Source organism: Uloborus diversus, chromosome 1, assembly GCF_026930045.1.
Source record: "Uloborus diversus isolate 005 chromosome 1, Udiv.v.3.1, whole genome shotgun sequence".
Lineage (NCBI taxonomy): Eukaryota > Metazoa > Arthropoda > Arachnida > Araneae > Uloboridae > Uloborus > Uloborus diversus.
Window position 1 is genome coordinate 110,469,884 of NC_072731.1, and position 15,562 is coordinate 110,485,445.

General features: G+C 38.0%; 1 protein-coding gene across 1 annotated transcript; it reads left to right on the plus strand.

Moving 5' to 3' along the window:
• The first annotated feature begins 1,529 nt into the window (after window positions 1-1,529).
• Window positions 1,530-4,113, plus strand: LOC129234364 (dynein regulatory complex protein 11-like). Its single transcript, XM_054868360.1, has one exon. The coding sequence runs from the start codon at window positions 1,530-1,532 to the stop codon at window positions 4,092-4,094; it is 2,565 nt and encodes an 854-aa protein (XP_054724335.1). The 3' UTR covers window positions 4,095-4,113.
• Window positions 4,114-15,562: the final 11,449 nt, after the last annotated feature.

Sequence of the window (15,562 nt, forward strand, 5' to 3'; positions counted from 1 at the left end):
GAAAAAAATTTCGCCAATATGAAGTCTAACTTACTAACACTTAAAAACCTTTTTAAAATGCGTTTCACTTCTCTGGTGATAAAATACTTCAAGAAGCTAGCAAAATAGTGTATAAAATGTATTCCTGTGTGTTTCATTGATGTAACTGAATATTTAATAGAAATATTAAGAATAGAAATATTTAATAGAATTAAATAGTTATAAACTTCATAGCGAAACACAGCTCGAAAAATAAAAATTGTAAGAAATTAAGTAAAATGTAATATTAATAATGCTGCATACTTGTGAAATGTTACAGCTAATTCTTTTGCACAGTTTTCTTTGCAAGGAAATGCACAGCAAAAGTGAACCATCTTTCTTGCACTTGGGTGTTTTGAATAAGAAATTAAACTTTTAGCGCTTGGGAAACATAATTTCTTGAGGACGTCGTCTGCTACGATCAACGCCGGCCGTTACAATGATACACACCAGTCACATGGCTTGGTTTGTGAGCAGCAAAAGGGTTCCCATAGCTCGGTCTACTCTTATTATAAGTCTATGGTCTAAACATGACACTTCGTTCTACAAAGTTGATCTACCATTTTGGAGCTCTTTTTCTATTGACACTAGATCCTCAGGATTTAAGTCTTGGAAGATGAAAATTTGTATAGGTTTGTTTCAGGGGCATGTCTGGATTTCTATAAAATTTCGTTTAAATCGGAGATGGTCGGATGGAGACGACGAGGTCTTTTGACATGGAATGACTAATTGATGTTTAATTTTTGACGCGCACCGTTGCTGCCTGTTTCCTGCCAAAACCTGCACTACTCAGCTTAAGCCCTAGTTTCCTAGGCACGAATCGCCGATCTTCGACGTCGCTCCTCGCCGTGACGCTGAAATCAAAGTCAAGTGGATTCCGGTGCGGCCATTCACAATGTCGATTTAGCTTGGGCTCGCATGCGCAGAAGAATCAAGGTTTTTCCCCTCGGTGAGGAGCGACGATCGGCGTGTTCCCTCCTAGAAAACCAAGGCTTTAAATAAGAGCGAAACTTTCTTACTTGCTCTGATGTGCTTACGTAGAAAAAAAAAATTCGGCCTTTTTTCTATGACGTAGGTCTGGCATTCACAGGCTCTTGTTCTGACGCGGATGCAGCAGAATTTCAAAGTCTCGCATAAAAAGTGTTACTTCAAAATCTATTGGATCGGTTTTCTAGAGCCTTAAAGCAGAAGTTCTATAAGTGAAATACATGTGTCATAGCATATGAAATGTTTTATTGATGCAATTCATGCCCCAAATGTAAATCAGTTAATTCGTACATTTTTTTTTTATAAATATTTTGCTTATATTAAGCAGAGACTGATTCGACACATTTATATTCCTTATAGGTTACCATAAACTACTAATGGCGGAGTTTAAAAGAAAGAGAATGCAATTTTTTAAAAAGTAACCAACTCGATAGAAAGCATAATACCTCTTTCAAAACAGGAAATTAAATTGTTTGTCAAAAGACTAAATGGGGAAATGATTTACCGCACTTACCGAAGCAGAAATGCTATCTAACTATTTAGACGAAGAATGCAACAAAGCAGATGAAGAATACGTCGGCATAGACCTTTCTTCAATCACAACTTTCGAAATGGCTTACAAACATTTCAACAATTTGTGGAAGACTCTCCAGGACAAGCTTGCGTATTTGCTGGATGTAGAAACCCTCACGGATGAACCTGGCATCTTTCCAGACAGGCCTAAGGCCGTGCGTCATGTGTCGAAGCTTTATCTTAGGTATATTCAGGTTGCAAACGGGCTGATCAAATGCTACGAGTACATTGCGCATCCCCAGAAGAGACGACTGTTGAGGAGACTGTGTGATTCCTGCATCGGTCGAACTTTGGAACTGAAGCACGAACTGGTGTCGTTGGAGAATTCGGAGTTCCATTTCCTCGACCCAATATTGCTGGACCTGAGGCTGCTTCCGTCAGATATGGACATAAAAATTCCGGAGTACATGCGGCATTCGCGAACAGACCTCCAAGAAGTCGCCGAACATTATTTGGGTATCTCGAGGAAACTCGAGAATAGGAAGATAGCAGTTTCAAGGGAGGAGAAATTCGTGAGGATGGCCGCGGTCATGATACGCATGATACAATCGCATGAAAGGGCTCGACAAGGAAGAGAACAATTTAGAATTATGCAGGGAAAAAGCGTCGTCAAAGAGCTCGTCAAGAAACGAGAAGCGGCAAAAGAAAGGGAAGCGAAAATGCCTCGTAAAGAAGCTGCCTGTGTGATCCAGAGAGCGTGGAGAAGATATCTGTACAGGAAGAAAAGGAACAATGAATTTCTACACCAAATGAAGTTCTTGGGAATGGTCCCAGTTGCTGATAAGTGTAACATCCGGAAAGCAATAGAAAAAGATCGCTCGCGCATCATTAAGAGGAATGAGGAAGAGTATCTGGAAGCGAGAGAAAACCTTAAGAAGGAACTGATGATTTATAAGGCTGTGGAGATGGCAGAGGAGCTCGAAGATAAGATAAGATCATATTTTTACGAATACAAAGAGACTTGGGGTGACTTTCCTGAGCTGCCATTAGAGGAGGAAGGGGGCTCTATGAAGATGTTTGAAGATCAAATGGATACGAGTTCCGTCGGGACACCGACAGAAGTTTCCAAAGACTCCGCTAGTTCAAAATCTACGAAGGATAACAAAAGTGAGAAAAGCAGCAAGGATGATAAGAGTGGGAAAAGTACGAAAAGTAGCAAGAGCGACAAAAGTGAAACAGAGAAAGAAACTTCTGGATGTGTTTTAACAGCATCACAGTATTTGGCAGATTTGAGAGAATTTGAAAAAGAATATTGCAAGGTTTGGAAGCATAAAAAAGTAACCGATTTCGACCGATACGATGCAAAAATGTTAGAGGAAGAAGTTCTGAGAGAGGTGGAGTTAGAAGTGCGGCTGCAGGTAGATGAAAAAATGCGAGAAGAATTGACGAAGTTGCAGGAGGCACTGCGGAAAGACTCACCGAAGAAGAAATCTTCTAAAAAGAAAGGCAAAAAAGAAAAAAAGGCAAAGAAAGGAAAAAAGGAAATTGATCTGACACCTAACAGATCGCCGGAGTCTCTCATAGAAGAACTAGTTAAGGAAGGCATCATTGTAGACTATCCGAAGTATTTGCTGTCGGAGTTTTGGGGAGATTATAATTTTTCTGGACATCTTCAACACATGTCGGGTGATTTGGAGAATGATCCGACGCCTTGCTTATTGGACATTCGCCGGGTGGTGAATGAATATTGCATTCTTCCGATGGACTCTGCCAATATCCACTCAAAAGGAGCTTACGTCAAGTCAATTCTATTTGCCGGACCTCATGGCGTCGGTAAGAAGTCTTTGGTCAATGCAATCTGCACCGAGATCGGTGCTACTATGATGAATCTGTCCGCGGAGAACATTGAAGGCAAATATCCTGGCGACGAAGGAAGAGATATGCTGCTGCATTTGGTCGCCAAAGTCGGCAGATTCGTTCAGCCGACCGTCATCTTCATCAAGGACGCGGAGAACTACTTCTACAAGAAAAAACCAGCCACATGCACCTTGGCGGAACCCGGTCGCTTGAAGAAAGCCATGCCGAAGTTCTTGAAAAACATGAAACACGAAGATAGGATTCTCATATGTGGTACCACGGTCCTTCCCTTCGACGCGGAGCCCAAGGCCTTCGGCATGTGCTACGCAAAGGTCCTCACCATTCTCAAACCTGATTATAACTGCAGGAGGGAACTGTGGCGGCAGAACATTCTCAAGCACAAGGGCGTCATCACCAGGGAGCTGGACACGACCGTACTGTGCAGCATGTCCGATGGGTTCGCTGCAGGACCTATAGAACGAGTGACAGCGGAGGTGCTGACTGAGCGTCGTTTGGCTCTACAGCGGAGGATTCCTCTCTCTGCTGCAGATTTCATTCAGTCCCTAGCTGGTCAGGTGCCGATTTACGACGAAGAGGTACAGGAGTATAGGACGTGGTTGGAGAAGATGCCGCTGAGGAAGAAACGCGCCGCATTGCTGCTGCAAGAGAAGGAGGACGCAGGGGAGCCTGAAGAAGAATCCTCCGAAGAGGAAGATTGATTCCTCCTACGATACTTAAGCTGCAAAAAACTTCGACATTCGACAGATAATAACGACTGCTAGAAGAAAATTAGAACTGACTTCGAAACAAGAAAAAAAAAAAAACTAATAAAACTACCGTGCATATAAATGAGGCAGAGATGTAGTTGCGGAGAAATAGCTTGTGGAATTCATTTTCGGGGTTGTAAGAAACGTACCAAGAGAAAAGGCGGTTTGAAACCAAAATTTGTACTACATTTGCATTATTGTTACAATAAAAAAAAAACAAATATTTCCGGCAACTGCGCTCCCCTCAACTGCAGTACTGAATGTAGGGAAACAGCTTTACAACGCACTAACTTTGAAAATTAACTGTACGTACGTGTCTCATAGTTCTAAGGAACACGTTCCTCCAATGTACAGTAACAAAATTAATTTCAATTTAATTCGAAATTTTGTGCATTATTAGGATGGTTTTTCTCACACACTTAATGCTCGTACAAAGGTTAACATTCAATATTAGTTTAAATTGCCCTGAAAAGAATGAAACACAGATGTATTCCGTAATTATCTTCATTGCCTATTTTTAATGCAATTTATAGGTGCATCAACATGAAATTATAAACAGTTATTGTTTACGTTAACACGTTATTGGTAATGACACATATGGAATATCATTAAAATGTAAGGATTCTTGCAAGTTCTGAAGTTATCTAAATTTATAGTTTCAATTAAATCATGGTTGCCTAGAACTTTCTAAGCATTTCCAAACCATAATATTTCTACCCATGAACAAACTTGTGTATAAAAGTAGTTTATACGTTTAGTGAAGGAATTCAGTTTTTATTTTATAGCATAATTTTACATTACAATTAATTCACGAATTAAAACATTCTGTACTAGCAGTACCCGCACAGCGATGCCCGTGCTAAAAATTTAATGGAAGTCCGCTGAATAAAAAAAAATTGACGCCCCCTCCCCTTCTAATGTGAAATGATCATTTTTCTTTGTATAAAATGAGTACACACCTTTTCAAAAAATATAAAATAAAATAAACTATTTAAGTTTCTTTGGAATTTACAACTTTTCGTCAAATCATTAAATTAGGTTTACAGTTGCATTAAAACTCGATTTAGCGAGCGAAGCAGTTTTTACTGCAATTTAAAATACTTCGCCAAATGTACCAAAAAAAAAAAAAAAAAAAAACATCAAATAATATCTTTCACATGTAAAAATAAATCCGCGACTCTATTGTTTATCACAAAACTTGCCCAGCAACCACGCTATCATAATCGATCCGTCTAACGGAGAAAAAAAAACATCCGGTAAAACATTCAAAAATCGTCATCAGAAAAAAAAAAAGAAAAGAAAATGTCGTACATTTCACTCCGATAAAAACAAATCAAAAGTTTCTTTTCTTTCAAAACAAATCGCCAAAACAATGAATTACATTAACGGTTGCCTTAAAACAATAATCCTGGAATGAACTGCTCAGCGCCTAACGCGCCAAGCGACCACGCTACCACAACCCAGCCTTTTTGCGAGTGAAGCGGATGTTTTTTCTTTGACAATAATAAATGTTTCGCCAAACAAACAAAAGGTATAAAATTACATTAACGGTAGCTTTCAAATCCTTATATATTAAGAGCTGCGTTGCCCGGCTTTGTTCGGTCTACCTTGAGAATAAAAATTGTGTCAAGTGACATATATTCAATAATCAGGCTTAAATAAAAGAAAAAAAAACAACATGCAAAATTACCCTTCCAAACAATGACGACAGATATTAAAATACTTTTAAGAAATTAAAATGCGAAAGATGGATTTTAAAAGCGTAACCGTGGAAACACGAAATGAAATAAGTTTAAGAAATTAAATGCAAAATAAGGTAAGAAACAATGGATTCAAAAAACGTAACCGTGGAAACGCGAAAATGAAATGGTTGACAACCTGAATCAAAATGACATTTTCCGAACTTGATTTAAAAACGCTCATAGCTTTTTTTTTTCTTTTGAAGATAGAAGCTAAGATTTTCGACCATATGTAGAGAGAGATCTGGAGTAAAAAATGTCGCTTTTTTCAATGGTGTCATAAAGAAAACTGTGGGACAATTCCTTCACTTTTTATTGATAGATTTAATGAAGAAAGTAGTGCCTAAAGTTCAGCTAAGCCTAAAAAAGTTCGAGCTGAAAACGCAAATTACTTCCGTCGTAATGAAGTTGGAGCATCGAAACAAATTGCTTTGAACGCGGAAAATTCCATCCTTTCCAACGATATATAATATTAATATATGCAAGTAACTTTTCACCCCTTTAATAGCCAATAATAGGCAATTTACGTGAAATTTGGACCTAAATTGGAATAAAAAAAGGACTATTAATCGATTTTTTTCGAATTACAGCCTATGTTACTCAGTAAGAAAGCACCTTTCAAAGGGGAAGAAATTTTTCAAATATGTGCAGTGGTTCCGGAGATTACCTCGAACATATAAACACACAAAAATCCGCCCTGTCTGTTTATAATATTAGTATAGATTGAACGCATTCCTTATTCAACATATACCAGTACTTTACTATTTTAACATAAGCATTGATACTTCCTTGTTTTACGTACTTTCTTATGTAAAGTAACAAATCGTAATTTCTCAATTGAAACTTGAGAACGCAACAACAATCGAACAATCACTTTTTTTCTTCTGCTGTCAGGTTCACAGCAGCATTTATTTATCCGCTGCCAAAAACCAAAACGTAAGTGCATATGCATACTGTAAGGGGAGTGACGACAAAATTCAAAGCAGTTATCTGTAAATTATTCCTTTTTATGTTTTTTGTAATCACAGTTGCGGTTGAACGCATGAGCGTATGAACAAAACGCCATCCATCAACGAAATTTAAACAATATTTTCTCTCATGGATAGACCAAAATCTTTTTTTCCAATTAAAATTTACTAACTCACCCGAGCAAAACATTCGCACTTGACTGCGGCAATACAAAAATATTATTATTAACGGCAATTTTTCGAAAACAGTTACGATTTTTGAGCAATCACGATTGCTTATTGCTTTCATTTGACTGTTTTGAGGTCTGCTTCCCTTTTCAGCTTGGACCAGGGACACCAGCACCACCGCCCAAAGGCCTCTGCAGGCGCGGCTCCGAGCACTGCCTCCTGGAATCCGTTTCTCCCGGTTGATGGCGTCCATATCCTACACACACGCGTGCTCACACACACACGCTCATACACACAAGCCTTTACACACATACACGCCTACGTGCATACACACAGGTCTGTGCATACACACAGGTCTACGCACACACACCAGTCTACACATGCACACACGCGCGCCTATACAGGCACACACTCGCGCCTACACAATCACACACGCCTGCACACTCAACTATACGCACGTAACCGCCCAGGAGGAGGGGTAGGCTTGGGGGGACAGGAGCCGTTTCTAGAAACAATAGCCCCCAATGAGTAGGGTCCTGTCGCAACTCGTGATTGCGAAAAACATAATTTGAATTTAAAATTTCAGAATTCAAGTTAATTTTTTGAGCAATCACGATTGCTTATTGTTCTCACGTGACTGTTTTGATGTCCTTTGATTTTATTTATTTATTTATTTATTTATTTATTTTTATTTTTATTTTTATTTTTTTTTTATTTTTATTTTATTTTTTTTTTTTTTGCCGATGGCGGAAAAAAGGAATAAAATAATGCTTTTCTTTTGTAGTTTTCTGAAGTACACAGAAATCATCAAGAAATAAAATATCCTTTTGTGAAATGATATTGATGATACTACGATTCACTATTCTTAAATAAAGATTTTCATTTCTGATTTTAATGTAACAGTACGACTGTGGTTCAGAATCCTGCAGTTAATTTATATTTATTTTATAGATATTAGATATGCAGTCAACTGTCGATAGCTCGAAATCCCAGGGCACCGGCTAAAACCTTCAAGTTATCAGAAGTTCTCGTCCCAGCCTTCGCAAGAGTAATTTTTATTTTATTTTTCAGGAATAGTGCTTAATAGATAGACTGTAACCTTTTAAGTTTGGATACTATTAATTATTTGTATTAGATAACAAGCAATGATAAAATTAAAAATTTTAAAAACCCCCGACTGAGTCGCAACTGTAGAATCTAGAGGGAAAACTGAAAATTCTTTTAAAAGCCTTATACTATTAAAAATCTATTACAAGTATTTTATTTGTTAACAAATAGAAACTGGCAACGGATAAAAATTTTAAATCATTGCTTTTAATTTCCTTGTCGGCCAACAACATAGAGTAAAGAACTTTACATAGAGAGGCCCCGTCTATGGTGAAAAGGAGATGATATTGAAGCCAGAATTATGGGATACAGCGGTGAAATTATGGGTGGGGTTATGATTCCAACCAAATAAAGTAGCTGGCTGATTGGTTTACATTTTAATTCATGTTGTAATGCAACTTCAAAAACTTTTTTCATAAACTTGCAATAATATCTGACTTTAAATTAACAACCAATTAGAGAAGCGGTAATGGAATGTTTTGAATCAAAATGTATCTCAAGATATTTAGCAAGAAGCTAAGGATCTTGTGATACAGCGGTGCAATTTCCGGCTTCAATTTCTTAGTATAGCGGGGCCTCTCTATGTAATTTCTTTACTCTATGGCCAACAATGAATTCGGTTATCAATCGCGTGAATAAAGGCTTAGCCGTTATGAAAATCTGCTTTAAAAAACGTTATCGTTCGAATTCTATGAAACATGGCAGATCCAAACACATTCTATCAGACGCGAAAAAAATTCTCTTCTTTTGGTGTTAAATTTTAAATTTTTTAAATATGTTTTCACTGCAAAAATCGTGAAAAACCTTTTAGAGGTTTTTAATTAATATCTTCCTTAGTTAATGTCATCCAAACGTGCAACCTAGCTAAGAACACTCTCGATCAACTCTCCTTTTGAACAATTTTTTTTTTTTTTTTTCAAAATCGGTCCATCCGTTTAGGCGCTAGAGTGCCACAGACAGACACACAGAAACGTCAAACTTAAAACCCCCTTCCTTTGTTTGTCGGGGGTTAAAAATATATTTACAGAGAATAAATTTTATTAAGACATATCAAAAAGGAAATTATTTTTGACTGCTTACATTTTTTTTATCGCATCTTAAAGCGTCATTAAGTGTGTAAACAAAATCTGACCATTCCACGTTTTCGGATTTTAACAGGTACTGTGGTAAAATGAATGCAAAATCTAATACTTGCTGATCACCTGGAAGCGGTAAAGATTCTTCATCATTATCTTCATCAGAATCTGTACAATTAGACGCTGTATGAACAGCACTATTGTAAATTAATTATCCCCTCCATGCAAGCAGATAAGAAAAAAAACTTTTTTTTTTTCCTTATTTCGGCTGCTTTTTATGCATAAATGAAAACGAAACATACGTAAAAACTTCTACTCAAAAGGAGTACATTCGAGATATAGGGACAACTTAGTATTGAAAACACAAAATCATTTTGTGGTCAAATGAAAACTTTGAGACAAAGGAATATTTGAGTTATGAGGCTTTGAGCTATCGAGAGTCCACATTATAGTAGAGTAAGATATATTTTCGGAAATTTGATCCGAGGAAAAAAGGTCACTCAAACACGCACGGTGGGATCGAACTAAAGATGTTCGCGTATCTAGCAAGACGCTCTAACCATCTGAGCCACACAGCCTAACGGGGGGGGGGGGGGACGTACAAGTCAGCGAGTATTTGCATTTCGTTCTTTGTTCTTCTAATAGAATGGGTATGTTTTCTGCTTTTCCTTTTTTGCAAGTCAGAGTTGGGGGGTTGAATAGTACTTGTCAGCATTTAAAAAAAAAAACTTGTCACCTTTTAATAATACTCGTTGAACGTCAACCAACGCTGTTTAATTAAGCAAGTAAATTTTTGCTAATGCAAATACTCGGTGACTTGTACGTTACCGACCTCTATAGAAAACCTGCAAATTGATATATCATGCCAACTCTTTGATAACGTAGCAGTTACTGCCCATTCTATTGCTCATATTGTGCAAATTCTCATATTTACATGGTTTTCAGTTTACATTGTTAGCATTCTTTTGTCTTTCTTGTTGTTTAGTACACTTGCCATTGTGCTACCTATGAGTGAGTCTTTAAATCATATATATATATATATATATATATATATATATATATATATATATATATATATATATATATATATATATATATATATATATATATACTAGCAGAACCCGGCAGACGTTGTCCTGCCTATAGATATATATTTTATCTCCATATGGTGGGTGTGTTGGCATTAAAACGTTGGTAATTCATTCATTTAATTTTCAAGCACAAAGGTATTTATTCTTTAATATTTCAGACTTTTAACTATGTAATCGAACGAACTTTGAGTAAAAGTAATCTTTTATTCTCATCTAGCTTAAGGCAAGTGGATATACAATATTTTTGGTTTTCTGATTTGGTGTATAAATGTACAGAAAATTTGGTGTTCCTACTCTGGAGCAAGCCACATATAGCTGTCCATGCGAAAAACATGGATTCGCTAAATGTAGTCCGGCAACGCGCAGCGACTGCCCCTGAGCTTTGTTGATCGTTATTGCGAAAGCAAGGCGCACAGGAAATTGTAGTCGTTTGAAAGTGAAGGGCAAATCAGTAGGAATCATAGGAATGCGCGGAATCAGCACATCTTCACCCTTACATTTGCCATTAATTATTGTTGCTTCAATCACGTTCGGCATCAGTTTTTTCACGGAAAGTCTGGTTCCATTGCATAACTTTGGCGTGTTGAGATTTCGTAGAAGCAATATTGGTGAACCGATTTTTAGCCTAAGTTTGTGGGGTGGAACTCCAGGTGGTTCCAATGAATTGAGAAACTCCACTGGATAATTAACAGCTTGATCTTCTTCTATGACTGTATCAATGGATTTGTATTCCATAATTGCACCAGGAAGTTTCAACTGAATCATGTTATTGATTCGATTGACGTCATCATTCTTTGGGGCTAAAATAGCACGTTCGCAAAGCCAATCGTGATTCCTGAAATTGTTTATAATGTTCGGGAAAACGTTTTTCTCAAGATCTTCTTTTGATGACTGTAGTTGGCAGAAATTCGGTGGGAACGATATCTCCTGTGTTGCTGGATCAACAGGAAGTTTGCCGTCGCCCATGTCCAAAAGTTGTTTGGCAAACGTTGCTGCAAAATCATCTCTAAGTAAATGCACACGCATATTAGTCGACAGTGTAATTTTCTTCACATGTCTCCAGAGAGCTGAATTTTTCAGGCATGCTGCCAGTTCGTCTGCTGGTGTTGATCTTGGCATAACGGGCAAAGTTTGACGGAAATCACCCGCGAGAAGTACTACAGTTCCACCCATCGGACGCTGATCGTTTCGGAAATCTCGCAAAGTACAGTCAAGCGCCTCAAGTCCTTTTTTATGGGCCATGGTACATTCATCCCAAATAATGAGTCGGCATGTTTTCAGCACAGTTGCCATTCCAGATGTTTTTCCGATATTGCAAAGGGGGTGTGCAGCTAGGTTTAAATTCAACGGCAGCTTAAGAGCCGAATGCGCAGTGCGTCCTCCATCGAGAAGTGTTGCTGCAATTCCCGATGACGCCAAAGCCAATGCAATATCATTCTTCATTCGGATTTCAGCGAGTACCAAATTGAGTAAAAATGTTTTTCCTGTGCCTCCTGGTGCATCAAGGAAAAGGATTCCCCCATTTCCACTTCGCACATGCTCCATAACTGTGACGTACGCGAGTCGCTGATCATTTGTCAGTAGCTTTTTCTGAGTCTCAACATTAATTTGCAACGCGTTGACGTCATACTGTTTTTCCCGCAATACGTCAATATCGACTACATTGATGCTAGTACGTCTCGGAGAAAATAGCCCTAGTTGATTTAGGTTTTTTTTGCTAATTGAGATACACGTATCTTCGAGTGATATTAATGCTGCATTGAAAATGTCTTCTGAATACTGTATATCCAGGTTGCTGGCTCTGCGTGCTTGAAGCAGTATGTCTTCGCTCATACTCTCTTTGTGTTTCTCCCAAAGATCTTTCGGACCTGAAGGAGAACAGGTTGTCAAAATAATGGCAAATAGAGTTCGAATTTGGTCAGCACGCCGTGTTTCAGAGGCTTCTGTTAATGCATTGTCCCAGTGATGATCATTTTCAAGCATTCCAAGTTTTAAACAAACTTCTCTATATGTCTGATACTCTTGACCATCTATGGTTTTGATTGCTTGGAACGATGTTGGTCCTTTGATCACGTGAAGCAGCATTCGTAAATAGTAGCATTCACCATGATTTGGGGTGAACAGTATACACGCGGCCCAACGTGTCAGTAGAAAATATTCCAGATATCGAAGAATGTCTTGCACCTCGTTTTCTTCTGCTAAACGTTTTTGTTGATTGGTTCCAAGTGTAATACTGCGGGACTTCGTGATAAAGCAATGTTTTAGCGAATTCATCAGTTGAACACAGTTGGAAAAAAGCGGTCAATGTTGTGTTCGGTGGATTTGCAGCTCTCTGGTGTGCATTCTCTTCCGTAAAGTAGACTCGTTGACCATTTTCCAAGTGAACACTGAGATGCACAACAGCAGGAAACCTTTCATGAATGTCAAAACCAAATATTCGCCACACAGCTTCGTTACTGCTTATATAACGTCCCATTTGAAATTGGTCGACTTCATTGATGGGTGCATTGGGATTTGCAAGCCCGAAAACTGCCATATCACTACCTTTATTCACATATTTACATATGTATTTAATTGACTTCACTGAATTGCAGGACTCTACATTGATATGCGCGTTGAATGATTTTGAAAGCAAATTAGAATAAGGCACAATCCATTTGTTATTAATTTCGATATCAACGTTATTGATTTTGATAGTTGTTGTATACCCTCCGTCATCAGGTTTTCGTCGTCTGTACAGTGGATAACCATCGCCACCGGTTTGTGTTTCTTTTAACAGCTGACGTGGATAATTTTTGGTGCATCTACCGTCTTTCATGCATGGCGAATGAGGGTTGTGGGGCCCACATGTGCCATGTATCATATTCTTTTTGATAATTTCAAATAGCTCAGGATCTTCTTCTGGGTTTGGTAGTTCAGCACTAATGAAGTCATCGATTTGAGTTGGAACAATTTTTTCCACCAACCAAATTAAGACATGAGCGTGTGGTAAACCTCTCTTCTGCCATTCAACCTAATACATCCAACAGCGAGTTTCTCCATATATATGATTTTTAGTGATGATATTCATGAAGCGGATCAATTTTTGCTTAAAAACTCTCGCAATGACATCATGTCGATGAGACGATTGCTGGCCAGGCAGAAGTAAGTCTTTTATTTCAACCCAAGATGGGTTACATGTGAACGTTATAAATAAATCTGGGCGCCCATATTTGCGAACATATGTTAAAGCATCCTGAGCATATTCGTGCATATGCCTTGGACTTCCAGTATACGTTGCCGGAAGTATAACCATTTGTCCAATGTCAGCAACTTTTTTTTCATTCGCGATTGTATCGCGTAAATGAATGTACTCTTCGGCTCGGAGCTTCGATTGATTGTAGCGAATGTAATCGAGTCGTTCACTTTCGACTTTAGCGTACATATCAACGATGAATTGTTGAAAAAGCTGCCGACAGTTCAGGATATGATTGGATTGTTGGGCGCGAATCATTATACGGTATGCATAAAAATTCATACAACTAACTTTTTTCGTTGTGGTAGCACCAGTGGTGGGATTTGTTTGATACAATTCAAAATGATATCCGTCTTCTCCTCGAGGAAACAGAATTGGATATTGAAATGCATCGTACGATCGGTGTGTTTCAGAAACACGTTGCTTCGTTTGATCTCGTTTGCAGATGACGATATCTCGCCTTGTAATCTCTGTCCCGACAATTACAGCTGCTACTTCAGGTGCCATTGGAGCATTAAATCTCCTTTCATGCTCATTGGATGGCCTTTTATCTGCCCTGATAATTACTTTGAAATCGTCAGATCTCACACCATCCAATGCAGATTTAAAATCTCTGATCAAGCTGCTGTGTTCGTGGAATAACTCTCGTAAATCAGCAATAATATTGCGATCTGTAGCAACACTTAATGTACATCGTCGGTCAATTTCGGTCTCTACATTATCCATAAAATAAATTTGTAAAAATTTGGGATTTTCCTCTGGCATTGGAAGAAGGGAACCAATTTGATGATAGACCTGGCCTTGTACTTTAAATGTGGGAATGAAATTATTATATCGTACAGTATTTGTAGCTCCAAATGATGTCATTTGAAAGCACGAGTTATATTTACGAATATGTTGTAGAAAGTGTTTCGACTCCCGTGTAATTCCAGTCACGTAGGTTAGAAGTGGCTCTGGTGGTTCAGCAAGCGGTGGCAAATTTACTTTGCCATTGGAGCAACACATACCAGGAGTCTCTTTTTGAAATTTCAAAGCGCGACAATGTACGCAAATTGTAGACATTGGACCAATGACAACATCGCGATGCATTTTGTAATCAAAGTCCTTGTCGTAGTTAAATGACGCTTTCTTGAGATCTATTCTAGTTTTTGTTTGAGAGTGCCGTAAGCGTTCAGTTTCCCGTCGTGCGTCTCGCTCTTCTGGGGATGCAGCAGCTCTTGAAGTAGAAACTCTAATTCTCAGGTCTTCCAGCCTTGCGTCTTTCTCTTCAGATGTTTCAATAGCTCTTGAAGTAGAAGCTCTGATCCGTTCACTTTCCAGGCGTGCCTCTCTCCCTTCAAATGTTTCCGCAACTCTGCTCGCAGAGATTTGCAATGCTTTTCTAGAGTATCTACCAATGGGCCTTTCTACCTTTTTTACGGGGCATTTCAAATGATAATTTACTATTTAGAAGCTAATTTTTCTTTAAAATAGTAAAACGATATTTTTTAACGTTGGAAGATACAAATGATTACTTCTCAAAGAAATATTAAAGTCACTTTGAAGACGAAACTAAGCTTGACAACAATGACGGACACATTGAAATTTTTAATCTTAAGGATGATAATAATTCGTAAATTTGAAAAAAAAAACTGAAAAAATATATCAAATCGAAAAAGTAATAAATCATTTTGAAGTGGAAAAAACGCCAGAAGAATGGTTAATCTCTAGTAATCGGATGGCATGATTTTTAGGAGATATTCGTCTATACGTATAACCATCTGAAAATTTACTAACAACATGTCTCTTACGAAGAAGCGAGTTCCATAAATTTTGAAAATATCAACAACAGAGCGTGCAAGGAAATAATTACATTTTTGGCAAGGCTGAAATCAATTTTAGTGTCCCATTCAGCGTTGAATTTATACCATTCCAGACGGCGTTAAAATAATTTTCAATATTGCTGCATATTATGAAAAACAATACGGGTGTAAAGTAAAGTATTTTTAAATGAGACTAAGCTAAAGTTCAAAATCTGGATACTTATGAAGTGGAAA

What these genes read in the sequence shown, in the direction of transcription:
- LOC129234364 (XM_054868360.1), top strand. Translation starts at nt 1,530, where the DNA reads ATGCTATCTAACTATTTAGACGAAGAATGCAACAAAGCAGATGAAGAA.